This window comes from Globicephala melas, chromosome 9 (genome assembly GCF_963455315.2).
Source record: "Globicephala melas chromosome 9, mGloMel1.2, whole genome shotgun sequence".
In the NCBI taxonomy this organism is placed as follows: Eukaryota; Metazoa; Chordata; class Mammalia; order Artiodactyla; family Delphinidae; genus Globicephala; species Globicephala melas.
In genome coordinates, this window is record NC_083322.1 from 24307364 (window position 1) to 24335136 (window position 27773).

General features: G+C 46.0%; 1 protein-coding gene across 5 annotated transcripts in view; it reads left to right on the forward strand.

The window, feature by feature from the left end:
• The window catches only part of GRM8 (glutamate metabotropic receptor 8), a 794344-nt gene that overhangs the window by 36242 nt on the left and 730329 nt on the right, over positions 1 to 27773 (forward strand). For 2 of the 5 annotated variants that reach the window (XM_060305367.1, XM_060305366.1), the window contains exons 1-2: positions 7076 to 7538; positions 17467 to 18289. In XM_060305367.1, coding sequence (XP_060161350.1) covers positions 17780 to 18289 — 510 coding nt within the window. In that variant the 5' untranslated portion in view covers positions 7076 to 7538; positions 17467 to 17779. Of the gene's footprint in view, positions 1 to 7075; positions 7539 to 7970; positions 8208 to 9425; positions 9517 to 17466; positions 18290 to 27773 lie in introns of those variants that run through there. The other 3 variants (XM_060305368.1, XM_060305369.1, XM_060305370.1) reach the window with 3 other exon arrangements.

Genomic DNA, 27773 nt, shown 5'->3' on the forward strand with positions numbered 1-27773 from the left:
CCTAGACCAGCTTGGTCCTATCTCTTCACAACATTCCCAGACTTGTAGAACACCCTATTCTGACCTATATAATTTGTTATTACATGTTCTCTATATGACTACACATCCGTCAGGCTGGATTGTATTGTTTTATGATGTAGTGACTGTGATTTCATTTAGTTCCCTGGACCAAGCAGGTAATTATGAGTTACTTGATTATTAACCTTGGAAAAAAATCGAGTAGTTTATGTGGACTCCTTATTGAGTTCGTGCTCGTCTGTATACTTGTGTTTGCTTATTCCTGCCTGGTCAGTTGATGACAAGTTTCAAAACAAGCCAAAACGTCCTCTCACTGGAAGTCTCGTGAAACTAATGCTCATTTCTAATGTCAAGATTATAACAAGAAGTTTTTTTTTTTAATGAATTGAAACCCATGTGAAATGTAATACAAATTGTTTTCTGGACAATAGCAACCAGTAGCTAACATTTCTATTCTTTCTGTTTGCCCAACATCGTTTTAAGTGTTTTTCTTGTAAGAACCCAGGTTTCTGAGATTCAGATGAAAAATCTAGTGAATAATTGAAGAATAAGGTTCAAATAATTTTTAAACCTAAGGAGCTGAAATATATAAATCAAATCATGTTAGGGGTTGGGTTATGCCCAGCAATTTTTACAAAGTGATTTTAAAAATATGATATATAGTAAGCTGTCTCTAGTGTAATATATTAGCTTTAGAGGGAGCTAAATTGCATGTGTGAGTGGTAGTAACGGTGGTGGTGATGGTGGTGGTGGTGATGCTCGTGGTGGTGTGGCTATTTCATCCTTTCCAAGGTTAACAGTCAAGTAATTCATGATTACTTACCGTATTCCCAGGGACCCAAATGAAGTCTGTTACTCCACCATAAGACAATACAGTCAGCCTGACAGATGTGCAAAAAGAAAGCATGAGCATATAAAGAAGTTGAACTGCATGGGTGATACTGGGTTGCTCCAGAAGGTTGGGAAGATTTTTGCGAAAGATAGGACTGAGTTGGTCAGGGAAGGACGGGTAGAGAAGAAATAATGAGCGTGTTTCAGTACTGGGAAACACAGTTTTCCTTTCCCAGGTAGTTCAAAAGAATATTTTTTTTTGATGCTTGAAGGAGGTTATATAAGAAGAAGTGAAAAGCAATTTCTCTCTCATGAGTGCAGTCCCCTTGGCTTGAAGGTGTCCTAGGGAGTGACTATTCTAGCACGAGGCAAACACCAGCGATGCAGAGGAGCTGCATTAGTTATCTTTTCCTTCTCTCCGGCCAGGCTATGGGAGGGGTAGGGAGGATTGGGCTTGCGAAGGATGTCAACGTGGCCTCATGCCTCTGGGTGCATAAATGTTGCTGAGGAAGGGCATGTGACTGTGCTCAGCTTGACCTCAGGTGGTCTTTAGAGAAGCAGGAACGTTTCCCCTGTGTGTCTCCTAGGTGAGTGGGAACAACCGTCACCATGTCCACTTGCTGACTCACAACCCTGGGTGAGATCTGAAACTGGACCTATAAACGGAGGGCAAGGAGAGACCAAAGAAAGAGGAGGCCCACTCCAGATTGGTAGGTGGCAGGTTTACTAAGCAGGGGAACATTCGAGGCTTGTCTTAGGCAGCTGTGAGAGGAGTACATCTCAGCATCCACTCGCCAGAATCTTAAAAGTTTATATAGAAGCCTTAACTGGGTTCGGTTACGTCTTTAGTCCAACAGGCTCAGCAGCACTTTACCCTCTCACAGCTACATTCTTGAAACGGCTGCTAGAATGGGAATAGGAGGCAGCTATACATCCCAAGGACAGGGGAGGCGGGTGAGGGATCTCTGATCGCCCGGGGTCAGCTTGCCGGTCAAGCAGTCATGTCCTTTTGATGACCTCCTCCAACACCACCTTAATAAAGTAACAACTAGGTACTGTAACAATTGAATCCTTAAATTTCAGTGACAGCACATGAAAGTTTCTCACTCACCTAACAATGCAGCATGGATGTTCTCGTAGGCAGGGAGCTTTCCTCAGCTTGGCCATTTGAGGACCCAGGGCCCATCCGTCTTGAGCTGCCAATCCCAGGACCATGGAGATCTCTGCTTCTGGCTGGAAGAAGGGGAAAGAGAGAGTGAGGAAGCGTTTTCTTCTTAATTTCCTTGGCCCACAAGTGACCTGATCATTTCTGTTCATTCTACAAGAAGTACATACATGACCCCACCTAGATCCTAGATGCAAGGAAGGTAGGGAAATGCAGCCCCTGTGTGTGTGTGTGTGTGTGTGTGTGTGCCACTTTCTGGTGACAAGTCTATACTATTGATAGGGGAACATGAATCTCGGTTGGACAGGTGGCTGTCTTTGGCAGACCCACATTACAGGTAAAATATTGAGGTGCATAAATGTTAAAAGTTCAAGATGATATGACTTGTTAATGGCAAAGTTAGGGCTGGAACTCAGCTTCTTTTTTTTCCCTCAGAAAACAGGGTGGAAATATCTGGGTATAAAAACAGTGGACAGCCATAAAAAGAAATGAAATTGAGTTATTTGTAGTGAGGTGGGTGGACCTAGAGTCTGTCATACAGAGTGAAGTAAGTCAGAAAGAGAAAAACAAATACCATATGCTAACACATATATGGAATCTAAAAAAAAAAATGGTGCTGAAGAACCTAGGGGCAGGACAAGAATAAAGACGCAGACGTAGAGAATGGACTTGAGGACACGGGGAGGGGGAAGGGTAAGCTGGGACGAAGTGAGAGAGTGGTGTGGACATATATACACTACCAAATGTAAAATAGATAGCTAGTGGGAAGCAGCCGCATAGCACAGGGAGATCAGCTCGGTGCTTTGTGTCCACCTAGAGGGGTGGGATAGGGAGGGTGGGAGGGAGACGCAAGAGGGAGGAGATATGGGGATATACGTGTACGTATAGCTGATTCACTTTGTTATACAGCAGAAACTAACACACCACTGTAAAGCAATTATACTCCAATAAAGATGTTAAAAAAAAAAAGAGAGAGAGACAGGCATTACAAAAGCATAAAAAAAAATGAAAAGAGTGGAAAAGAGAGGATAGGAGCTTCTGTGACCACAGACATGGGCAGCATGGGCCTCCCCTCCCTGGACTCCTATTTCTAAGGTCTGCCTCCCTAGGCTTTGCAAGTAAGTTTTTATATATTTAAATGTGCCACCTGCTGATTGCTTGTGAGAATGATTTCCTGAAAGCAGCGGGTTTCACATTTTAGTGAATGGCATCAGAATCACCTGGAATGTTTGCAAAACATGCAGATCCCCAGGCCCCACAGGGGCAGCTGGCTTGATAACACATTCTTTCTTGGCTCTGTTGCCCACTCCACTACTGGGCCCTCCTTCACCTCTTAAATAACCTACCTGCCCTTAAATCCTTGTCTCAGGTTGTGCTTCTGGGGGAGCCCAGCTGAAGCCAGCAGGATGCATGTACACTGTGCCATAGATTCCCCTCTCAGGAAATCCCTCCCCGTGGCTTCTGCATGCAGGGGTGAGCTGACGGTGCAGGGAGGGGCGCTCTGCTGTCATGCCCCTCACTGGCCCTGTCGATAGGTCTCACACGTCTGATCTTGCTTCCAGGAGCCAGGGCTTTCATAAACTGAGCAAAACCCACATGGTACACTCACCACTACTTGCAGATGGTCTAGTAAAAAACATATATGGATTGTCTGAGTTTCCAGAAGAAACAAATTGTATTCCCACTTTGCCCTGTTAGCTGTGCTCCATGTGGGAGCTTCACGCTGTCAGTATGCCTCCTGGGTGAGTAGCCTGCAAAAGTTTGAGTCTCAATGATTACCCCAAAGCAGGAGTTGTGGCATAAGTCTCCATGTGTAATGTGTGAAATACACATCACAGCTTGAGTTAAATGGACCCCAAACATATGGCATTGTTTTTTGCATTATCTAACACACGGGCAGTTTTTCACGTGGAAATCAATGGAAATCATTGGAAATCAATGGAAAAATGAGATTATAGGCAAATCTCCTTTGAGGATTAACTGTCTGGAAATAGATTTGGTGTGCATAAATATTTGGGGGTGGGATGGATGATGAGGTCAGACACTTTCCAAAGACACATTTCATATCGTGGTGGGGTAGCCCGAGGTGAGACCAGGCTGGTGACTCTGGAATCAGCTGCTGACACAGGCTGCAGCAGAGGGTGAGTGGAGCCCTGGGGTCTGAGCCTGATGAGTCCGGGCTGGACTGCCTAGTGTAACCATGTGAGTGTTCCTGGCAGGGACCAATGACTTGTGGAGACAGTCTCGCTTCCTGTGCCCTGATGTGGCTATCAGTCTGGCTGGATTCTGACCTGTATATGAGCTTGTCGCTTGCTCAGGGGCCACCAGATAAAGTCATTGGAAACACTCTGGAATATGTAGAATGAATTTATTCCGTATTGACCAGATTCCATGTCAGATTGGGATGATGGCCCCGTTCTCACTTTCAAGAGTTAAAGGTGATGTAAAACCGAACGTCAGAATTATACTTTTCCTAGGAGAGACCAATTCTGCTCATCTCTCAGAGGGCTGCACCGGAAAAGCCCACGATGTGCACGCAGGACCCCAGTTCTCTGCAGGTAGCGATCAGTAGGGGAAGGGGAAGAGCAGGCTCATTAGGCATTTCTCTCCTGAGCAGCTCACTCAGTCTTGTCAGGCCTCCAAAGCCACAACCGGCTGTGCTGTCCTTGTTCCTGAGATGGGCCCACCAGAGTGCCAGGGTGCTGCCCTCCATGCTCACCTGGGTGACAATACTCCTGGGGCCAGAGCTGGCCTCTAGCAGACGCTGAGGACTACGGTGCTGTCAGCAGCTCTGTGGGTACAGGGTACCTTTGGGTTTGCTCTGCCTGCCCTCTCCTTCATGTCCTTTTCCCCCCCAATTTTTTTTTTTTTTAAGAAGAGACATATGTTTCCTTCTTCCCTTCCTCCTTTCTTTCTTTCAATATTTATTTATTTATTTTTGGCTGCGTCGGGTCTTAGTTGTGGCATTTGGGCTCTCTAGTTGTGGCGTGGGCTTAGTTGCCCCGCGGCATATGGGATCTTTGTTCTCTGACCAGGGATCGAACCACCGGAGTTGCCTGCATTGCAGGACGGATTCTTAACCACTGGACCACCAGGGAAGTCCCTCCCCCCAAAGGTATTAAGGCACACATAGAAAAGGGTTTACAGAGGGACTTATTCACACACCTGCATTGCTCTGCTGAGCCAGATGGCGCCAGTCTGCAGTGTGTGGCGGGGGTGGGCTGTCTACTACGGACATCAGGCTGCTCAGCTTACCTTCACACTTCTGGGGGAAGACGGAGCCCTTCCAGTTCATAAGAAAGTTCCCCAAACTTCATGGGCAGGCATGTGACCCATGAGCCCTCCCAGCTCCATCTCTGTATCAATGAAGCCGCCTTCTCTGTTTGCACCTTCCCTGCCCCAGGCTGCACTGCCCCCTGGTCACTCCCTCAAGGCTGTGCTGTGCGTTCACAGTGAATTGAGGATCCCGGTATAAAAACTTGAGGACAGGGGATCCAGCCTATTTTATCTCTCCAAACTCTCCATCCTCCCTCCAGGCGGTTGCAGCCCTAAAGTCATGATTCTACAATCGAATAGCTAGCTCCTCATGTGGTGATGAGAGAGGGAAGGGAAAGGAATGCGAAGACATGGAAATGAAAGGAGAAGAGATCTCCTGGGTTGGAAACCTGTAGATTTTTTTCCTAAGTGACATAGGGCGAGGGTGGCTTTATGAAAGAGGAAACTTGGTACCCTAACACCAGCCTTGGGAAAAGCAACAGCCCCAGAGAGAAAGTGTGTATGGGGCTTGGAAGCCAGGGTGCTCTGATTTCTGGCTCTAGTGCTTTCTAGCTGTGTCTCTAAGCCTCGGTTTCCTTCTTCATCTGTAGAGTGGACTTAATAATTTTGATCACCTCAGAGTTGGTGTGAGAATGAAAGAAGCCCACGCCGGATAAGCAATATACAGAATAACGCAAGGTACCTGTCACGATGCTTATGAAGTTCATGATGCTTAGGAAGTTGGAATTCATTGCAGAGATGCGACAGGGGGTAGAGGGCCTGCCATGCACCGGGCCTGTCCTCCCCTCCTCCATCCTCCCCATCTCCTGCTGGCTGTCCCCCTCTGCCCCAGCGTTCCCACGCTGTCTGGGAGGTGGGGAGAGGCGGCACTCCCTCCCTGGCTCACCGGGCGGCCAAGGCAGGAGGTCAGGCCTGGGGCGCCGGCTGCAGTTGCGCGCGGCCGCCTCTAGATGGAACTTTCTCACCAACACAAGGTCGGGCGGGCCGCAGCTTCCCGGGCGCTGGGCGGCGAGCGGCTCCTTTCCTTCGCCCCGGGCAGGTGCGGGGCGCCTGGGCAGTAACTCGTGGAGAGTGCCTCTGGGCCGTGCCCGTCGAGTCCGGCGGGCTTCCATCGGTTGAGTTACCCCTCGGGAACCCAGGAGCTGCGTGGCGTGGGTCCCCAGGATTTTCCCGCCCCGTATCTGCAGCTGCTTGAATCAGCTCAATAAGATGCCGGTCACCGTGCCGGCCCGCGCCCCCTTCTGCGCAGGGCCCGCAGCGGCCCGATCTTCCGTCCATGCTCGGGCTGCGGGGGTTCTGTAGACTGCGCCCCGAGAGCCGCGGGCTGGGGGCGGGGAGACGATCGCCCGGTGCCGCGGGGCAGGATAAATGGCCGAGCGGTAGCGCGGCGCGAGCAAACTTTGCAGGGGAAGCGCGCAGCTGAAGGCTTTACTCTGAGCATCCCCAACAAGAAAGCGTGGGGCGGGACACGTGCCGTCTACCGTGTATTCTTCACGGTGACCCTTTTCGTGACCCATTGCTCACGAAGGCAAGCCCCGGGCTCGTGGTCCCGACTACGTGCTCCGGGTGGCCTTCGTGCTGCGCTTCCCGCGCGTGTCCCGGGCTCGTCTGGCAGTCGGAGGCGCTCCTCTCCTTCACAGCCTTACTCCTACTTACAGCCACCCGTACTTCTTCCTACCCTCCCCGCCCCACCCCCAGTCTTTGGGTCCTCCCTTTTTTTGTCGGGGCGGGGCGGATGCAGTGATTTTTAAAATCAGAACTGTTGACATTTCTGGTCCCCGCATCGCTGAGGGCTGATGTAGCGCGGAGGGGAATCCGCCGCCGGTCGAGTGTCCCTCTCCCTGCCCGTATCCGGGCAGAACCGAGACACCGAAATCCGAAATCCAGGGGCTCCCACCCCTCGGGGTTCCTCCTCCTGCTTTCCGAAGTGACTGGTTGGCGCAAAGCGATTGGCGATCCCGGGCGCGATCCCGGCCGCGGCTCCCCGCACCGCGCCGGGTGAATGGCCGCGGGCGGAGGATCTGGAGGCGCCGGGCGCAGGCCAATCGCGGCCGCCGGTGGGAGTATTTGTTATTCACATGGAAGAGACCTGGCGCCGGCTGGGCCAGCTCAGCCCCCTCAGCCCCGAGACCAGCCACAAGTGCGGCCGCGGTGCTCTCCTAGAGCGGCGGCGGCGGCGTTGGCGGCGCTGACATGGAGCTGCGGGCCCCCCGCGGGCTTCCTCACCGCGCCCTCTGTGGGGAGCAGGGTAAGGCTCGCCGAGCAGCGGAGAGAGGAAAAGAGAAGAGCAAGTGCCGAACCACAGGCAAAAAAAAGCCCCCATCCCCGAACTCTCCCCAAAGGCTGTGCTTGAGGAAAAAAGAGAATTCCCCCGTTTTGATTCCCCTTTTCGTTTTCTTCCCTAAAACCGTTCAGTGGACAACCAGGTGCACCGTTCCTTCCCAGATCACTTTAGTGATTTGCTTTTCCTGGGCACAAGTAGATGGCCTTGCACACCCGGGGTCCGGGAGAGAACTGGTGGGCGGAGGTGACGGGAATGAGAGGCGAGGGAGAGTGGGCACCAGGGGGCGAGGGGCTGGCCGGGCATCGGAGCTTGATTGGGTGTCTGTTGATTTTACGTCGCAAAGAACAAGGCAGCCACCCCTCTTATCTTCCCATGATTACATTCCAGTGAGGAGGTTCAGAAAAGAGGCAGGCTTAGCATGGAACTCCCAGGGCTTGGAGATGTGGTCCCCCAAAAGTTTAGTCGGCGAATGGGAGACTGAAGGGTGACGGGAAGGGGCAGGCGCGCCTAGGGTCCTCGGATGGGGCGTGCGGCGGCAGGATTGTAAAGCGCTCCTTCCGCGGATTGCCTGCCCCGTGTGACCTCCTGGATCTGCCCTGGCGGAATCCGGACTTGCCCCGCCGAGATGACGAGGTACCTCCGTTCCGCGAACTAACGGGAGGGATTTCCGAAGTTAGAGGCTTCCGGGATGAGTTGGGGTAACCCCCGCCTTCCTGAGCGTGGGGCTGGATGAATGTCTAAGCAGGATCTAGGGAAGATGGGGGTCGCGGGGGAAGCCGGGTGGTTTGGGGGTTCTCGAGACCCCACATCCCCACACAGCGTACGCGTGGTATGCCTGAGCTTGCGTTCCCCGAGTTAGACCGGCGAGGTTGGGGTTTCCGCGCCCCCCTTTTGCGGCTTTCAGGAAAACACTGGAGTTCCGTGTCCTGCTGGGGGTGGGAGGAGGAGTAATGGTCTCGGGGATCTTGAGTTTAAACGACAAAGGCAATGCCCCCGACAGCACCTCCGAAGCACCTACGGCCAGCGTGGCCCCAGTTTGGCTGGGACCCGCGCGGGGTGTGGGCGCTCGCGGCGGCCAGGTGCGGCGGGGGCGGAGGCGCTCCCTGCCCTGCAGCGCGCGGAGCCCGGATCCCCGGGCGCGCCGGGGGACTGGGGCGGCGCCGGAATACCCCGGCGGCGCGGGAAAGGCAAGAGGAACCGGGTACTTCTCCTAAGGCCCTGGCTCTACCCGGAGCCGGGGTTCAACAGACGAAGGAACAGAGAAGAAAAAGGAAGATGCGGCAGGGAAGAGGGGAGCGGGGGCGGGGTGAGTGGCTGCGGGCTGAGATAGAGGCAGAGGCGGAGAACCCTCTGAGCCGCGCTGAGAGCGAGCCCAGGGGCTCTGCAAAGCAGCTCGGAGATCCTCTGAGGTTCGTACAGTTGGTGAAAATGTAACAGAGTCCCCCGCCCCCCAAAACCCCGTCTGACACGCTTCCTCGGTGCACATGAAATGCGGAGGGGTGTGCGAGTCAGCCAACTGCGCAAGACGGCGCCCTCGACGCTTCCCTGCAGAATTGTTTCCCCCGGGGCCCGGGATCAGAGGGTGTCTGCGCGCCCGGGAGGGCAGGGGTGAAAATAGACCCACCCGCCAGCTGCAGAAGCCCCAAACCCTCAGTCCCCGGAGCGAGTCCCGACCGAGGAGGAAATGCCCTATTTGCCATTTGGGGGGTGATCCTTTCCCACAGACCTGACGGCGTGGGAGTCTCGCAAACATCCAAGAATACACTACCGTCTCGGCCACGACCGCGATTGAATACAAATCCTGCCAACATCAGAACTGGAAAACAGGGTTGGTGGTGGAGGTATCGATAAGGAAAATCATAAACGGGAGAAATGCATTCCGATGATAGCTGGTATTTTGCTTGAAAGAAAAAATAAAAAGAGAAAAAAGAGCCACCAGCAGGTAGATCTTGGATAAACAGTTTATTGCACTTGACTATAATTTCCATTTTCCGTTATGAAATTGTCAGTAATTGCAAATGGCTACAGAAACCACTTTAGTGTACCTTGGTCCCTTGCTTGTGAATAATGTCCTCAAAGATCTCTGTCGGAGACAGAACCAGCTGTGTGGAGTTCATTGCCTGTTTCTTGAAAATATGTGGTTTGATAATTTTGAAAAGCCTTACCCATCGGGGAAGATGAAGTAAGCTTTTTAAATGCAATTTTCCCATTTCAAAGTCAACTACAGGTTGTATCATACTTGAGATAAAGACAAAGAATTCTTGCTTTTAAATCAGGGATATGGGGAGAAATAGGTGAGGGGAGGCTCCCCAGGAGAGGATTTATCCAGAATAAAGAAAAAGATGCTGAGAACACAGCTCTGTACTGTTACTTAGGCTCCATTTGTTCTACTTGGTTTGTGCTAGCTAGTTCTGCCCTCCTGCTCCTTTTGCTAATTATTACTACTTAATAATGCTAAAAATATCTAAATCCAAAAGGAATAGATAAAAGGAAGAGTTGAGCTCTAATGAGTGCAGGAGAAAGTTAGAGGTCTGGAGAGATGTGCTCTTTTCAAAGTTGGCTGGGCAGGTTGAATCGGCTGCAGGGCTTGTTTAATTGGTATTTATGCAGCAAACAACCCGTAGACGTTCACTTTGGCAACATCTAGTGCCAATCATTGTGTAAGAGCGTTTCGCTGTCTTCAGGGCATGAGGCACAGAACACTGTATACATGTGCTCGTGGTAGCAATGCTTTTTTCCTTCCAAGTTCTTTTCTCACGGTCTTCCTCCTGTAGTTAGAATACTCAACAGAAAGAGGACTTTGCTTTAGTCCAGGGAATGGGGTTGCCCTGTCGCAGTGTCTTAAAAAGAAATGGTTGCCTGGAGTAATCTCTTAGCTGGACCCACAGCAAAGATCTGGCCATATCTCGATGCTTGTCAAATAGGCTGGCTTTTGAAGGTTCAGGAAACTGTTGCTGTTTTCTTGATAGAACCTGATTGGACATGACCAGACTCACTCATGTAGTTTGCTCAGGGGGGACAGCCACCCCATGTTGTGTGGGAGAAAAGGATATGAACGGAGAGCCAGCTGGATTATAATGTTTCCATCCCAAGGGGGGTCTTCTGTCTGCTAGAAATTTATATTTGAACTATCTTCCTCCCTTCCTTCCTTCCCCCCTCCTTTCCTCCCTCCCTCCCTCCCTCCCTCCCTCCCTCCCTCCCTCCCTTCCTTCCTTCCTTCCTTCCTTCCTTCCTTCCTTCCTTCCTTCTTTCCTTCCTTCCTTCCTTCCTTCCTTCCTTCCACCTTCCCTCTCCCTCCCTCCCTCTCTCCCTCCCTCCCTTCTTCTTTCCTTCCTTCCTTCCCTCAGAGAGTTCTTTGGTTTGATTGTTATTTCTACTTGGTACTTGGACAACTTGTGATGAACTCACCCACTGACTGAGGACCTTGAGCATGATGCATTTTTCTCCCAGGACCTGCCTTCTGAGTGGTGGGCATTGCCATGGGATGGATTTGAGAGGCTCCTGACTTATGATAACTCCCGGCTTTGGTTTGTTACAGTGCCAGTCTTAACCACTATTAGAGACATTTCTTTGGTAAAGAAATTATGGATCTCCTGGAAATGGTCTTATAAATGCAGATGTTCCAGTTGGGGGATGACAGTAATTCATCTTCAGGTTGTGATACCTGTTGATGAATTTACTCACTCCCTGGGGAGGGCCACGGTAACAGGAAACCAGCTCTTAAGGTTGTGACCTGTAGGACACATCAGCCGTGAGGGAGGGGGGAGATCCAGGTCTGGGGGAGGAGGGAGCAGGTGCGCAGAAGTGGGAAGATGTAGGAGAGGCTGAAGAGGAGTATGTGCAAATTATTGAGCACATACTTTTCCAGGCAAGGGTATCCCTGCAGATAGAAATCTTCTGGCTGTTTACTGGCTAACTTTTCTAGTGGTAATGAGCCGTAGTGGTAGAAGCTCTGCATCTTGTCCTGCATACAACTTAGGAAGGCATCCTATTGTCCTCTTCTCACTACAGAAGAATATCTTGTCACCACTTTCTTCAGAACAGAACTTTGGGTGCTCCAAGTGTCCATGAACTTCAGCTTTCCAGCCAGATGTTGATTTCCATTGACTTTTCCTCTTGTGTCCTTCTTTCCAGTTTTCCCTTTGATTTCTTGGACGCATGACTTGTTAAGGTCTGACCAGCCCTGTGTATGATGGGAAAGTGTTTTTTTAGGGTCTTCTAAGCACAGTACACCAGTAAAATATTTGAATTGTAGGACTGATTTTTTTTTAAATAAATTTATTTTTTATTTATTTATTTGTTTTTGGCTGAGTTGGGTCTTCGTTGCTGCGCCCTGGCTTTCTCTAGTTGCAGCGAGTGGGGACTACTCTTCATTGCGGTGCTCGGGCTTCTCATTGCGGTGGCTTCTCTTGTTGCGGAGCACGGGCTCTAGGTGTGCGGGCTTCAGTAGTTGTGGCACGTGGGCTCAGTAGTTGTGGTTCTCGGGCTCTAGAACGCAGGCTTAGTAGTTGTGGTGCATGGGCTTAGTCTCTCCACGGCATGTGGCATCTTCCCAGACCAGGGACTGAACCCGTGTCCCCTGTATTGGCAGGCGGATTCTTAACCACTGCACCACTAGGGAAGTCCCAGCGGGACTGATTGTTAAATGATAGTTTCCCTGTACATTCTTATAGCACTTGCCAGTTTATAAAGTACTTTGACATATATCATTTCATTTCACAACCGTAGGAGGTGGCCAGAAATCATTCCTCAGTTTAGAAACAAAGAAACTGATCCCAGGTTAAGTGACTTGCCCAGTGCCATGGAGTGAGTACTGGGGGGTACTTCTCAGAACCTAGGATGCCACACTCACAGCCCACATCATCAAATCAGGGTCAGCTTGACATTCTTCATGGTCTGCTGCACCCAAGGGGTGTGCGGTAAGGGAAAGAACATATCACAGTCCTGCATTTGAGTTCCGGCCCAAGATTTTAGACACATTCATATAATCTTTCTGTTTTTAGGTTCCTTATATACCAAATGGGGGCCGTGATACCAACCTCATTGGTGTATCTTGTAATGCAAATGAGGTAACCTGCTCCAGGCACGCTGTAGCGTTCAGTAAATGTTTGTTTCAGCCCCTTTCCCTCTTCTTATATGATACATACTATAAAAGTTGCTTCTCATTACTTTAAATGTGGTCTTTTTATGCAATAGCTGTGTTATTGAAAAAAATGGTGCAAATTGAATTCTAAATCAAATTGCATTTTTTTTGCCTCTTTTTTAAAAAAAAATATCTCAGATTGCATTTTAAATGCACGGGGGATTTAGCTATTTAAAGGAAACCTGTGGTGAATTTTTTTGTAATGCAAATAATCACCTTCTAATTTATCTGTTTAGTAAATTGAGCCTCTCATGTATCAGATTTTCTTAATATGGGGCCTGCTTGTAGAGAAGAGCTTTTACAACCCTCTCTCACCGATGGGGAAAAGCCACTCAGCTTGCAAACGAAATCATTTATTGTGTTCAGTTGGCAAAGCCTTGCTCTGGTGTTTTGAGCATAATCTCATATTTCCTTATCATTAAATAATAGAACCTCAGAACAGGAAGCTGGAAGACACCTTAGAGATTATATGGTCCATCTCACTCATTTCACAGATGAGGAAATGGAAGCACACAGAGGTGAAGTGACGTGCTCAGTGTCACCAGCCAGCGACTGTCAGACAAGGATCCAATTCCAGGCCTCTGTTGCCAGGGGAGTCTCTGTCTAGCCCATCCTCATTCTGTCCCCACCAAGATTCCAGGGCTATGCATACCTGTGGTGGCACAGGAGATGATAAACAAATAGGATGCATTTTCTAAAACAACCAAAAAGAGCTGCAAACGTGGGCTGTTTCAAGAAAAACTGCCGGATTTGCAATTTTGTGAATTGATGACGATATTGAGCTTAACCTATTTGTTAAAGAGCTGAATGGAACACAGCAGAGGGAGGCTGTTTGGCCTTTTTCTGAGAAAACGATTACAGTTCTTGGCTATTGCTATCCCTGTAAGGATTTTACCACACCGTGTCTTAAAAGCACTTGCCAGGTTGCTGGAGGAAGACCTGGTGACAGACCCAGATAGATCCCACATGGCGTGGTGGGTTTGTTCTCACTGGTGTCAGGCTGTCTGGGAAACCGGATTTGAAGCAGAGGGGTTTGGACAAACTACATTTGATATTCTCAACTCGTTGAAACCTTCAGAAATCACCCTGCCCGGGAAATGCCCCCAGATTGTCCCCTCCTAATTAGTTCATTATTTTTCTTAAAGAGCTAACGCTCAAAGATATGCACATTTCTGAAAGATTTCAGTGGAGGGGCAGGGCCTTCCCCCTTGCTTGTGCTGTCCCAATCAGCCTCTGCAGAGACTGGGGGCTTTCTCAAAGGGCAGGACCCACCTGGAGGTCCTGAGGGCTTCAACCGTGGTGCCGTTTACTAGCTGAGGGCTTTGGGCCATACTCAACCTCTTGGAGCCTTTTTTTCTCATTTACAAGACCTAATGATTGGTGTATGAAAATTCAGTGAGATTCTCTGTTAGGTGCTTGAGACTTTGGTTCAGAGAAGGTACCTAGAAGGTAAAAAGCAGCAGAATTCAGGGCCCTGGTCCTTGAGGAGCTGTCCATGTTCCTGGCCTTTCAGGAAATAGCTAGAGCCTGTGAGGGAGCCACTGACTCATGTCCCAGCTGGGGGGGGCCTGCTCCCCAGCAGACCCAGGCCACAGAGGTGGGTAATGGAAGTGCTAATGATCTACAAGGTACCCATTTACCGTGTACTTAGGACCAGCTGGGAGGGAATGAATGAACAGGAAGGGCTGAGCGAGAGCATTTAATGGTTAAGCCTCCTGGAAGCCCTCCGCCTGAGGGCTCAGAAATAGTGGAAGGTGTCTTCTCCCCTCAGAGGTCGCTTTCAGGAGTGTGGACCTCACGCCTCCTTGAAGAAGTCCATCATCTCAGGTGAGGTTTCTATCAAAGCCCAGAGGAAGGTCCGTTTGAGAGAAAAACTGATTTTAAATCAAGCACGGAACATGAAGTAGAGCTGTCTGGCTCGATAGCACAAAAAGGTCATTTTGTTAAAATTCATTGACGCCCACTAGGATGAGTTCAGATTAAAGCTCACAAGAATTGCCCAAGAGCAAGATTAGGCCCTGCAAGATTATGCGATGCCACCAGATTTATGTAGTTTTCTACAAACTTTCAAATATACGTTTCCTTAGAATTTTAAAGGGAAACTAAGCCTTCCGGTCATCAAGAATCTGATTTGTATGACAGTGTATCAGAGTTTGAAATAACTGCTGTATTTCGACATTTTGTAAGTAGCTCTGATTTTACTTTCAAAGTGACAAAAGTTTTCAGTAACAATCTCACCAACTGGGCAAATACGGAAAAAGTTGCTGTGCTTTAGTGGAAAATGAGTTGCAGACTAGCTTAGCAACGATCGCTCCTGTTTACCGAGCACTTACCCTGTGCCAGCTACCGCGCTTTCCGTGTGTGCCTTGTGGCATCCCTTTACAGACAAGAAAACCGAGCTTCAGAGCGGTTATGTGCCTTTAATTCTGTATTGCAAAGGAGGAAATTTAAGCAAAAATCCAAGTAAACTGCCCAGTAAATCCCAACCAAAATGGTACCTCTTGTTTTCCATTTAAGTGCATTCATCCCCTAAACAAGACTAACTCCTGTCTCTCTGTTATTTACTCCCCAATCTTTCCCTAACTTAAAGCTCTAAACAGACCTATGAGATGCTAAAGAGACTAAAAAGTATTGCAGACATGAATACCTTTAAAAGAAACTCAATTTTACTACCTCCAGGGCTGTACAACAAGTGGAACTAGGTTAATGCCACATGAGTAGCATAGGTAAGGATGATTTGTAATTAACAGACTGAGTTTATGGTCGTCTATAATTGAAAACCATTTATTCTCTGAAGTGTGTTAAGTACTTGGGAGGTGGCTTGAAGAACGGCATGTCCCCTTCCTTTTCCCCTTCATCATTTCTCCTTCGAGTATCCATTCATTCTGTGCTCTGCCAGAAAGGATACGCTCAGGGTCAGCCCAGCCCTGTGGACTTGGTCACAAGCCCTGAATTAGTCATCAGAGTTAATGAGATTTTACTGTCTTCTAACTGTTCTTCCTCGTGAAACTGTAAAGCACAGTCCTGCTTCTCTTAATGGGTGGTTGGTGTAATACATGGTCCATCACTTAAATGGTTTCATACAGAAAGTCAAGTTAACTTTCTAAGTGTTTCCTTTTGTGGAATGCCTGAGGTCAGGCTGTTGCCAAATCACAGATTTTCTGAGGGAGAAGCAGCTGCTAAGAGAATCACGTGTGCCGGAATATTAGTCAAGTCATGAGAAAAGTCAGAAAAGGACGAAGTATTTTGAGGCCGAATATGGGAAATCCAGGGCTTAGCGTGTGCCAGGAGGCAGGAAATGCTTGTCATAGGCAGATGAGGACTGTCCCAGCAGACTGGGCCATGGACTGTATTTCTGAGTGTGCTCCAGGTGTATACTCAGAAATCCCAGGCAGTGGGCTACAACAAGCCCCCTTTCCTCATCTAAAAGTGAAAAAAGTGCAGCTTTCTCTGAAGGCTTTTGGATATATGTTCAGTTGGCCTCTAGAGAGGCACCATCCTTTCCTTTGGGTTGGGGAGGAACGAAAATTTTATGAACTGGAAATTGAACAAGTGAATGGAAAGCACAACCAGATGTTGGTTGGCTAGGGTAGAGGAGAGTTGTCCAAATTTCAGGTTTCAAACCCATATGTATAAATAGGTGAGCAATGAACATTAGATTAACTATCCTACCAAAATACGCTGGTGCTGTTTATTCTCTTAACCGCATGTGCATTTCAAACATCAGATTCCCTTATGTGAAGTCAGTTCTTGTTTTCAGTTAAACCTCCACAAAAGTCCTTTGAAAGAATCTCATGGCATTCTTTAACAGTGAAGGTCCTAGAATAAAATTTTCCTATAGATTTGCTTGTAGATGTTTTCACTCTAGGTTATTTCTAGTCTTGATGAAATAACTGTTTTCCCCACTGAGTCTGACAAAATTAAGAAGCTCTTCAATAGACCTCTAGCTCTGATTTTCTCTAGTGATTCTAGGATCAAGAAGCGTTTGCTTCAGAACTGTAATCATACCCATTGCTTCCACTCCGACAAATTAATGGGAAACTCTGACAATGGTAATAGGAGTATTTTCACACATAACCTACCCTATGTGTTTAATTTTCAAGTCATTCTTTTGTTATCAGAGAACAATAAGATAATTTACACAAAATAGCCGACATTCTATGTTTAATCTTTTCACAAGCTCTAAAACTCATACATTTTGGGCTCCTTGGGTGGATTCCTTTCTCTTTTTTTGTGTGTGATTGAGTAATCACTTTTTCCCATTGGGAAATCTGAGGCACCAAAAATGTCATTAACGAATGACTGGCTTGTTGAATACATCACAGAAAACAGCCTTTCTTTCTGATTTTGTGGACGAAATTTAAATGCTAAATTCAGACAGCTGTAAAAAGTAAAAACAGATTTGAAAAGAACTCATGCCATCAATCTCGGGATTTTTACCTTCACAGAAATTGGATTTATTGAAATGAAATTGTACATAAAAATGCTTTCTGATTTGGGAGAATCAACCTAGTTTCTGATACGTTTCTGTTTCCCTTGCTCCACAAGTGTCATCAATCTCTCTGTTTAGCTGCAGTGCAGCCAGGTGTTCATTTGTCCCTAATCATAAGGGGACAAAAAGAATTAGTTTCTTACTGAATAGGGAAAATTAAACAATAAAAAAGAGGTCGGTGCAAACAGGGCTTAAAATATGAAAAATGTAGACCCTTTGAACTGAACCCTTTCTTTTTTTTGCTTCCGGCCTCCCAGGAATAATTCTGCTACACGGCTGACTTTAAGGATGTGAATTGGTGACCTCATCCCAACATCAGAACCTCAGCTGTTCCTCTAATTTTTGCATCATTCCAGGCAAGTTGACTTTATACGGAAATAAAATTGAACCTTGGGGTCTGATGGAAATTCACTGTGACATTCAAATCAAGAACACCTGCTGAAACCCACAGAGCCTTTTCCCCATGGGCCCTGATGGTAGCCTCCAGAAGGTACAGCCTCAGGTGGTCCCCCTTCTTCTGTGGCAAGAGTAAACTTTGGGTCTTGGATTGCAACACCACCTGTGGAGAAAATGGTATTCGAGGGAAAGCGATCCGCCTCGTGTCCTTGTTTCTTCCTCCTGACTGCCAAGTTCTACTGGATCCTCACGATGACGCAAAGAGCTCACAGTCAAGAGCATGCCCATTCCATACGAGTGGACGGGGACATCATTTTGGGAGGTCTCTTTCCTGTCCACGCAAAGGGAGAGAGGGGGGTGCCTTGTGGGGAGCTGAAGAAGGAAAAAGGGATCCACAGATTGGAGGCCATGCTTTATGCAATTGACCAGATTAATAAGGACCCTGATCTCCTCTCCAATATCACTCTGGGTGTCCGGATCCTCGACACCTGCTCCAGGGACACCTACGCTTTGGAGCAGTCACTAACGTTCGTGCAGGCTTTGATAGAGAAAGATGCTTCTGACGTGAAGTGTGCTAATGGCGATCCACCCATTTTCACCAAGCCCGACAAGATTTCTGGCGTCATAGGTGCTGCTGCGAGCTCCGTGTCCATCATGGTGGCTAACATTTTAAGACTTTTTAAGGTAGGTAAAGGCACTAGGCAATTCTGACCGTTGTGGAAAGACAATAAATTGTCCTGACTCCAGCTGCAGGTTTAAGAGGAAAGTGAATGTGGTGAAGATGCTCGTAGACCCTCTCAGGGCCACAGTTTCCTCACAGAGAGGCGTTTGTGTCTAGGTTTCTACAAGTGTTGATTTAGTTCCATTTTTAAAAAGAATGAATTGGATTAACTGTGACTTTTTTTTTCTGAACAAACAGAAAGGTGATAATTTCTATGACATGTTGGGTCCTCAGTATCTTGGGATATGCTATTTATTGAGGCTTATTTTAAAGCAAAGCAAGTGTTTTTCGAGGGTCTGATGAACTCTTAGCTCATTTATCAGATCAGACATTTCTATAGTATTTGAGATTTAAGATAATTTACTTGGTGAAATTTCTTTAACGTGGGATGCTGTGTTATGACAAAAGTTCCTGTGTGGAGAAATAGTATTTATTACCAATGGGTAGATGGGAGTGACACTCTGGGCTAGAAGATGGCCATAAAGTTGTCAGGTTTGTGATAGCTACAGTAGAGCAGAACCTCATTAATTCAGACTGCTCTGAGGCAGACTTAGAATAATTATAGGTAATTCTTGTTGAATTAAAAGTTCAGATTTAGCAGGATAATTTGAGACTTTTTGGTTTAGGTTGGATGATCTATTATCTATAGATTACATTTTGAATAAAATTGGCAAAATAAAACAACACATGGAACAATATTTTGAAAGCATAAAGTCCCATAAACATAAAGTTATTGTAATTCATCTTTCATTAACTTTCTCATTTTATTTATTAACATCCGTTATGTAGTCCTTTGTAATAGACATAATTTTAAAAATGGAAAATACTTTTCACTCTGATTTTTTACTCAACGGAACATGACTTTTCCAGCTTACTCTGAATTAATGAGTCTTCGTTTAATATTGTGAGAAGCTGTTTCTGTGCATATTAGATTTAAAAATATTAAAAGAATATGGAGAAGTTGGACAGATGACAGATATAGTGACAACAATGAACAAAGTGATGGAAAACTTACTTCAGAAAATAGAAGGGTTCGAATCAAAAGCTTTCCGCTTTGAAAGCTGTCTTGGGGGACCATCTAGTCCGGTTCACGTCTGTAACATCCCCCCAGCTTCTGTATGAATTCCCTAAGTTTGGAGGAGAGAATGGTAAGAGGCCCCTTAGTGACTATTTTCAGATGGATGAAATTTTCTCAGATGAGGAGGCTGCTGAGCAGGAGCTCTCTGTGTCTAAGGAGTGCCGAGGAGTCACACACAGGCGTCAGGGAATGCCTGAGATATCTGAGCCAGACGTTAGGAAGAGCCCCTTGGCAAGGAAGAGGACACAAGATTAAAATAGGCAGCCAAGGGTGCTCTAATTGTCCATCTCTGGAAACTTTCAAGGGAAACTGGAAAGTTGTTAGTGATTTCTCTTGGGCTAATTGACCCCTTGCCTGGAGGCAAGATTCAGAACCAGAAGCTCCAGGTTTACCCCAACATCCTGGGATCTTGGATTTCTCTCGCATCCTGATTCTGAGCCGCATGGCATTTTCGGCTCTGGGGTGATGTCCAGCTCCAGCCAGTTTCCCAGTTCTCTTCTCCTCTCTGACTTGATCTCCCTCCCCTGATGCTCCAAAGCATCTCTTTTCTGTTCTTAACTCATCAACACCCACTTTTAGGGAAGGGGAAACTTTCGTGAGGATCATCTCCCTCCTGTTACTCTCCCCTTATAAACTAATTCTGGTTCCCATCAATCCCATCGTAATTCCCGTGAATCCTGTCTCTTTCCTGGAGTCTGGTGCCAAAAGTGGGCAAGGATTTGAGGAGTGGGATGGAGGTGATAATTGCTCAGTTGAGGTTTTCAAAACTTGTTTACATTAATTTTGCTACAGAATCAGCTTATCTGTAAAATGGGGATGTTAACACTGTGTTAGGTTGTTGGATGATTTAATGAGATAATGCAGGTGAAGGATTCCACCAGGACCTGACCGTGTCCTTCGTCTGCTTGGGCTGCCAAAGGGGACCTCGGGCCAACTGAAGGGTAGGTTTTGTTTTTATGCATTCTAGACCTGGCTTCTCTTTACTTTGTTCTTCTCTCACTGACTGGCCAATTCTTGGGTAACTCTGGAGGGACCTTATTTGATCATGTGGGAGAATTACAATACCATTGACTCTGGGCAGAGTCCAGGGCTATAGGTCAAGTCTCGAGACTGTGGTCTGCACATGAATGGGGCTGCCACCCTTTACCAAAGCACAGGGACTGGGTGACTTTTAGCCAGGAGGAGATGTTGGTTATGGTAGATGTCATGACTAAGACCGGTATGCTGGCCTGGAATGAGCATTGAATATATGGAAGCAGATATATTTATGAACCAAATAAGCGGGGCTTGAAAAATCTGTCTTTTACAAGTAAGTGAGAAAATGTAAGTGGTCAGCCCATCTTCCAGCTGAACCTGGAGCCACATGACTGTGAATTGATAATTACAACTTAATCGCTGTTGTGCCACTTTAGTTTACTTTGACGATTCACATGAGACCTCCAGCCAGCACTCCACACTGATATTAATTATGAAATGGTGATGGTCACTCTTGGAATAGAAAACGTTTCACTTTATGTGTGAATATATATTCTGTTTAAACACATATGCTAGGACTGACATGAAATATTAGAATAGTTATCAAAGGAATGATTAGCAAATTAATGCTTTGGGGATTCGCTTACCGTTCCATTTTGAAAGATAATAATTTGATTAAACAAATGCTATGACCTGAATAAAATTAAACATTTAGGACAGTTTTATGGCGCTTGGGCCCCTCCAGGACAGCATATGACCCATAGTATCTAAAACGATGGCTGGATATCAGTATAGCGCCACTTATTCCTGGATTAATGGAGTCACAGAAGGTCGAGCATCTTGGTTTGGAAAAACACAATTAACCTTGACCATGAGGGATGTAAACAAGGTCTTGATTAATGAATTTACTTATTGTCCTGCTCAACAATAAGCATTAATTGGGGTTTTTAGAATGTAGCTGGAATCTGTTTAAAATTGTATGGAAAATATTTGGGCTGAAATCAGAAGTAGTCTCCAAAGGTCCCAGTTCTCTTTTTCTGGACAGTCCTGTTAAAGCCATGTGTTATCTGCCTGGGCTACATTGTGAAGGAGACAAAGTCCCCCAGGCATGCCCATCTTCCTCTTCCTTCAGTCTGGCCCTCCTGTGCCAGCCTGTCCTGGCCTCGTAACCCTCTCCATTCTCCTGATTGAAGCCTTGTTTCAGGAAAGGAGCTATGCATGTGTTGTCAGTCATCTGCATATAACATGTCTGTGTTTAAGTCAGAGGAGGATTCTGTTTTCCATGGGATCGCTAATTGTGGTGCAATGAAATGATTTGTCTTTGTTAAGGGGATTCAGGCATTGGGGGGAGGTTCATTTAGCCCCCCAGATCCTGCACCTTGTCGGCGTGAGGGGCAACTCCTCTGCTGTGGTGTATAGCTGGTCCTGCTTTTCTCTAGAGGGAAGGAATGTTGCCCTATCCTTGTTTCTCTTCCTATCAAAGCTCAGGGGCAAATGGTAAAATCAGCCCTTTAACTTCAGCGGAGAATTCGGCAGGGGGTGGAGCCAGACTTCATTGTGGGGTGGGTGTGGGGCGGAAGCTGGCCTGTGGCCTCGCCCCTTGGGGCACTGAATGCCATACTAAACCAGTGATTGTCAACCCTGAGTGTGGGCGGGGCTTACACCCTCTCTCCTCATGCCCTGGAGGGGGGGGTGTAGGCTATCAAAACTACCTCAGAGGCTTTTCATGTGACAGACACAGTGAGTGAGTGTGTGTCTCCCAACCCCCTCCCTAGAACCATTTTTACTGATTGAAGTATCTCATTTGTCAGGTGTGTTGGGAGTGAAAACAAGTTTGAGAGTCACAGAACAAGACTTCAATGATCTGAACTTTTTAGAAGCACTACACGCAGCCTTGACACACACACACGTACACACACACGTGTCATATATGGGTTAACATGGTGGCAGAGTGGTCACCTAGGTGACTGTTTAATCCCTATACCAAGTTAATGGTTTTAGATAACAGTAGAATCGATTAGGATAATGTGACCCATAACTGCAGAGTAGCAAACCCAGAGAACCCAGAACTGCTCCAACCTACATGAAGGTTAATATGCCATTTCAGTGGCTCCTGTGTTGCAGACAGACCAAAGAAAAGAGGGGTCCAGCTCTCAGATGGAGACTGCTTAGTTTGAAAAGAATTAAAAAAGAATGAGAGGGCCTTTTGGAAATGTTGACTGGGAAGCCCATAATTTAAATTTGTTTTATAAAGCAGTTTCAAGGAATTTGCATATGTTTTATAAAGCGCTCGGATTTTTTCCCCTTTCTAGAACATTTCCACCCCTCTCTTTTAAATTAGAGCAAATCTGTTCCTCAAAACACTAATCATATGTCTTACTTTGAGCAAAGATTGAACATTATAAGTTAAAAATAGCACATTGATAGTAGGAGGTAACACATATTGATGTCCACATAGATGCATTGGGGTTAGAAAAGGACAGTGTCAGATATAATTTCTCTTTCTCATGTTTTTCTGGTGAACTTTACCTAGAGAATTAATTTTCAACTCTTGAAGGATGGGGTTTAGATAGTCTGTGGTGTATACTTCCCAAAGCAATCAAATAGAAATCCACGTGTGGATTATTCTATAATTATCTAGAATTACTTCTAGATAATTTCTCACCATGCGGAAGTGTCCTGGTTATAAGTGGCTAAAACTGACCTTCATGTTAAGTAAGTGAAGTACAGTGAAGCATCCCATTACCCTGGATGTGCTCGCCTACCTGCTATGTTTACAAAGATATATTTTCTTCCAAGAGACTCTACTAGTTGCAGTAACCATTCCCACAAAGCCAAGCATTTTGCGAGTTATTTATTGCATACAATGGGCTTTCTTAACTGTAAACTCTGAACAGGTATATCTGCCGTATTCAGGCTCATCTAGTTAGATGGGCAGAAAAATGAGCCCAATCAATAAACTCAGCAAGAGGTAACATTTCACGCTTAATCTTATTTGATGGCAAACAGACAATGGAAAATTGAAAGATAGATTCCTTTAGTCAATGCTCTGCTCCTGTAGCAAGCTCTAATTTAGTTTTGTAAAGAGCCTATTCACCTCGGACGAGAGACGATGGATGGTCTCTCTTAGTGGACTTAAGTTGGGGTAGAGGGGGAAATGGGCATGGCCCATGGTCACTGACACAACTCGAAGCCATAGAGACACGTAAGTATGCAGACGTGGTCATGCCACTCCTCTTCTTAAAGTTCTAGTGGCCGCTATTTCTCCCAAGATGAAGGTCTACCTCCACTTCGGGAAGTCTTTTCTTACTTCTCTCCACTACATTAAGTTTCTTTGTTACATGTAACAGAGCTCCACGAGGGCAGGATGATATCCATGATAACCATGAGGGCATATATATCTTGTTTGTTGCTGTTATCTCCAGCACCTAGTATGGGCCTATCTGGGAACCCAATAAATGTTTGCTGAATAAATGAATGAATGAACCATATCTCTCTGCCCCTTCCACTTCCTCCACCTCCCTCACCCCAATCCCAGATATTGGAAATAGTAGGTGTTGGGTAGATAGAACAGAAATGGGATTTTGTGTCTTTTACTTTTGTACTCATTGACAAAAAGGAACAGAAGGAAGGAGAAGGGGAGAAAGGACAGGTGGTATATTTTGGGGGTTCCTATATTTTCATGTGCTGCCTCATTTTCCTACCAATTCACATTTTCTCTAAACAGATTTTTAAGATTAAAAATTAAATAAGTAAAAGACACGAGCACATTCTCATTTTGAAAAGTCTAAGCAATGAATAAGTAAATAGTGTAAAATGGAAAGAGACCACATCCAAACACATATCTATTCGTGACGTCACATACATACACAGAATTTTATTAATAGATATGTCTTATGGCTTTCTTTTTCATATAACAATATGCCTGGGAGAGATTTCCATGTTGGCTAATATAGATTCATCTCAGTAATTCTCAACCCTAGCTGCCTGTTAGCATCACCTGGATAGGTTTCAAAAAAGCCCAAACCCTACCCAAGACCAATGAAACTGGGGTGGAGCCCTGGCATTGGTATATTTTAAATGATCATTAGATGATTCTGTTATTTGTCCAGGGCTGAGAACTGTAAAACTTTAACTGCTTGGTTTTTAACTATATGAAGAGAGCATCATTTATTTAATAAATCCCTTACTGATAGGTTACTTGACTTTGATTTCTTAAGGTCATTTATCATTTGAAAAAAAAGTGAAAACAATGCTAGAGGCATTCCAAGCACTATTAGCTCTAGAGTGAATTTTGGTCTCATAGAGCCCCTTCTTGGACCAACAAAGGGGCTGAATTAATGAGTTACCAAAAACACCTTGCTATAAGGCAGACTCACGTGATACAGGCCCACCTCACAGGTGTTGCCTCTTTATGACATGCAGTAACTTAGAACCAGTGTAGTGGTCATGTGCTCAGACCATTAAAGGAGCATCGTGACTTGTTGGGTGAAGCAGATTTTAAACTTGGTGAATTTAAGTATTTCTTACTTTCCCTTTTCCTAACCTCGAAAGGTCTGACATCCTACAGTGAATACTGAAGACCTCTTAAGACGTTACGTAGTGATTAATGCCTATCTTTTGAGTGTTTTAAATAATAAGTTTGTTTTAACTAGCGGCTATGAGTGAGGAGAGGGAAGAGGGGAGAGGCAATAAAGGGGGAGGGGAAAAAAGGGTTATTATGGGATTATATGAAATCGTGTGTGAAACTTTTGAAAGTCGTAAAGCACTATAGAATTTAAAGAATCTTTGATCCAATTTAAATAAATAAATAAATAATAACGAGGTTGTTTTGAAAGTAGTGAGGAGTCTTTCCAAGAGAATGGCTTGTGACAGTGCTATACACTTTTTTTTTTTTTTTTTTTTTGCGGCACGGGGGCGTCTCACTATTGTGGCCTCTCCCATTGCGGAGCACAGGCTCCAGACGCGCAGGCTCCGGACGCGCAGACTCCAGACGCGCAGACTCCAGACGCGCAGGCTCAGCGGCCATGGCTCACGGGCCCAGCCGCTCCGCGGCATGTGGGATCTTCCCAGACCGGGGCACGAACCCGTGTCCCCTGCATCGGCAGGAGGACTCTCAACCACTGTGCCATCAGAGAAGCCCAAGACTTGATTTTTTTTTTAAAGAGAAGTTTTAGCTTACAGCACAATTGAAGACGGCAGTGGTTTTATTTGGTTTCAGGACTGGTTTCTTCCCAGACTCTTCAGAAGATAACTTTTTACAACCAACAGCTGTACTTTCTGCGGGAAGACTTAGCATCCGAGGGCTGCCCCTGGCTCCTGCCCAGTAGCTCTCAAACTCTAGCATGCATCCAAATCGCCCAGAGGCTTTGTGAAGCGTGGAAGCTGAGTCCGCACCCCACCCCCGCCGGCAGAGCTTCTGAGTCGGTAAGTCTGGGTTGGGGTCTGAGACCTGGCACTGCTAACGGTAACCGGGTGATGCTGATGCTGCCGTTTCGCAGACCACACTTTGAGAAACTCTGCTCCGTGCAAATCGTCCGCTGGCTGACTTAGCAAGTCAAAGTACACAAGACAAAAATGAGGTTGAACAATGTTCTGTCTGGCAGCGGCCTTTTTTCTTTTGATTCATGCCTGGTTGAATTTCTGTTCTTATTGGTCATAATCACAGCAGCTGCTGTATGGATCTATTTTTAATTGTGTGCTCTTTTGGAAGTTGTGTTCCTTATTAAATAATGTGTGGCTCAGGAGTGATGGTCAGCAGAATGGTCACTTGAACAGGGTTCCTAAAGCAGGGTCACTCAGATGGTCACTTTGCCTCATTTTTATTACCTGTGACAGTGGAGCAGACCGATTTAAGAAACCTGGACTTAAGATACACATTGACAGGGGATTGAGAAGAGTAAGTGACGAAAGAGGCTGCGATTTGTCTCAGCTACCAGCGATTTGTCTTCAGAAACCATGACAGCTACCTCCTGATTTCCATTATGCAATGAGATTGCAAATAACATTCCACAGCAGTCTTAATCAACAGAGGGTCACAAGAGGCCCTTTACCCACAGTGGGGGAAAAGGGCCTATTTACCCATTTAATTGGTAAAACACATTCTCTGGCAAAAGACAGAGACATCTCTTTCAGCTGTAATAGGGACTTTCCCTATCTCTAAGCACCGTTAATAACATAAAAATATACATGTAATCTTCATGTATTTTAAATACATAATGAGCACCAGGCTGGTGGGGTGGGAAGGGGTCCAGGTATAGCATTGTCCAAAGCCACCTTTATCTGTTTCCAGAACGAGGCCAATCTCTGCTGCTTTATTTCATTTGGCCCAGCAAGCTGATAGACATGTGTTTTCAATGTTGGCCATTTGTCTCCTTCCAAGACTCTCCCAGGCTCCCTCTGTGCTTGGGGAGGCTGGGTTCCTTGGTACAATGTTGCCCCAGATCTACTGGTTAGGCCCACCTTCGAAGTCATAAAGTGCCACCCTGGGCTCCCATGGGATGTGAGGATGGTGATGTATTCTTGCTCCAGCTCACCCTTGCTTCCCTTTACATGAATCGAGAGTGAATTCTAACTTTTATTAGTGTTTGTGCTATTTCTTACATTTTAACTTTAAGTATTTAATATTGTGACAATTCTATGTAGTAGAGTTCTGAAAGTGATTTGTCATCTCAGCTCTGAGACTGTTTGCATTTATATTGTTTAGAGAACAAATGGCATATCATTCCTATGCAGATATATTGTAGAGATATTTGTGTCCTATAGATATTCATCCTCAGGAGCTGTCTTTTCAAATTATAGATTATTGTAATATTTATCTAGTGGTTTTTGATACTCTTTGGAGTAGAACAGATTAATGTGAATTATATGAAATAGGTCAGGCTTTGTAGTCAGACTTCTGGGTTCAAATTCTGATGTAACACTTATTAGCTATGTTACCTTAAGTACACTAGTTAATCTCTCTAAATCTTAGCTTTCTTTTCTGTGTGTGTGTGTGTTTAAATTAAAAAATTTTTTATTGGAGTACAGTTGATTTACAATGTTGTGTTAGTTTCAGGTGTACAGCAAAGTGATCTAAACGTTAGCTTTCTTACATCTGAAGAGTAGATAATGATAGTACCTCCTTCATAAGGTCTTAAATGAAGATAAGGTAAAGTGCGTGAAGTCCTAAGTAGGATCCCTGATACATAGTTGTGATGATGATAGTGAGGAGGGAGATGTTGACGTCCACGTTAGTAGGATATTCATCTTGAGTTAGACCTCTACTTCAGTACTCAAGCGGCCATACTGATTTGCCTTATTTTGTAAACAATGGCAGGTTAGCATTAAAGATGCTGTCACTGACCAAGAAACAATGCAATCAATAGGTCCAAATAGGCTCTGGCATGGAGCTA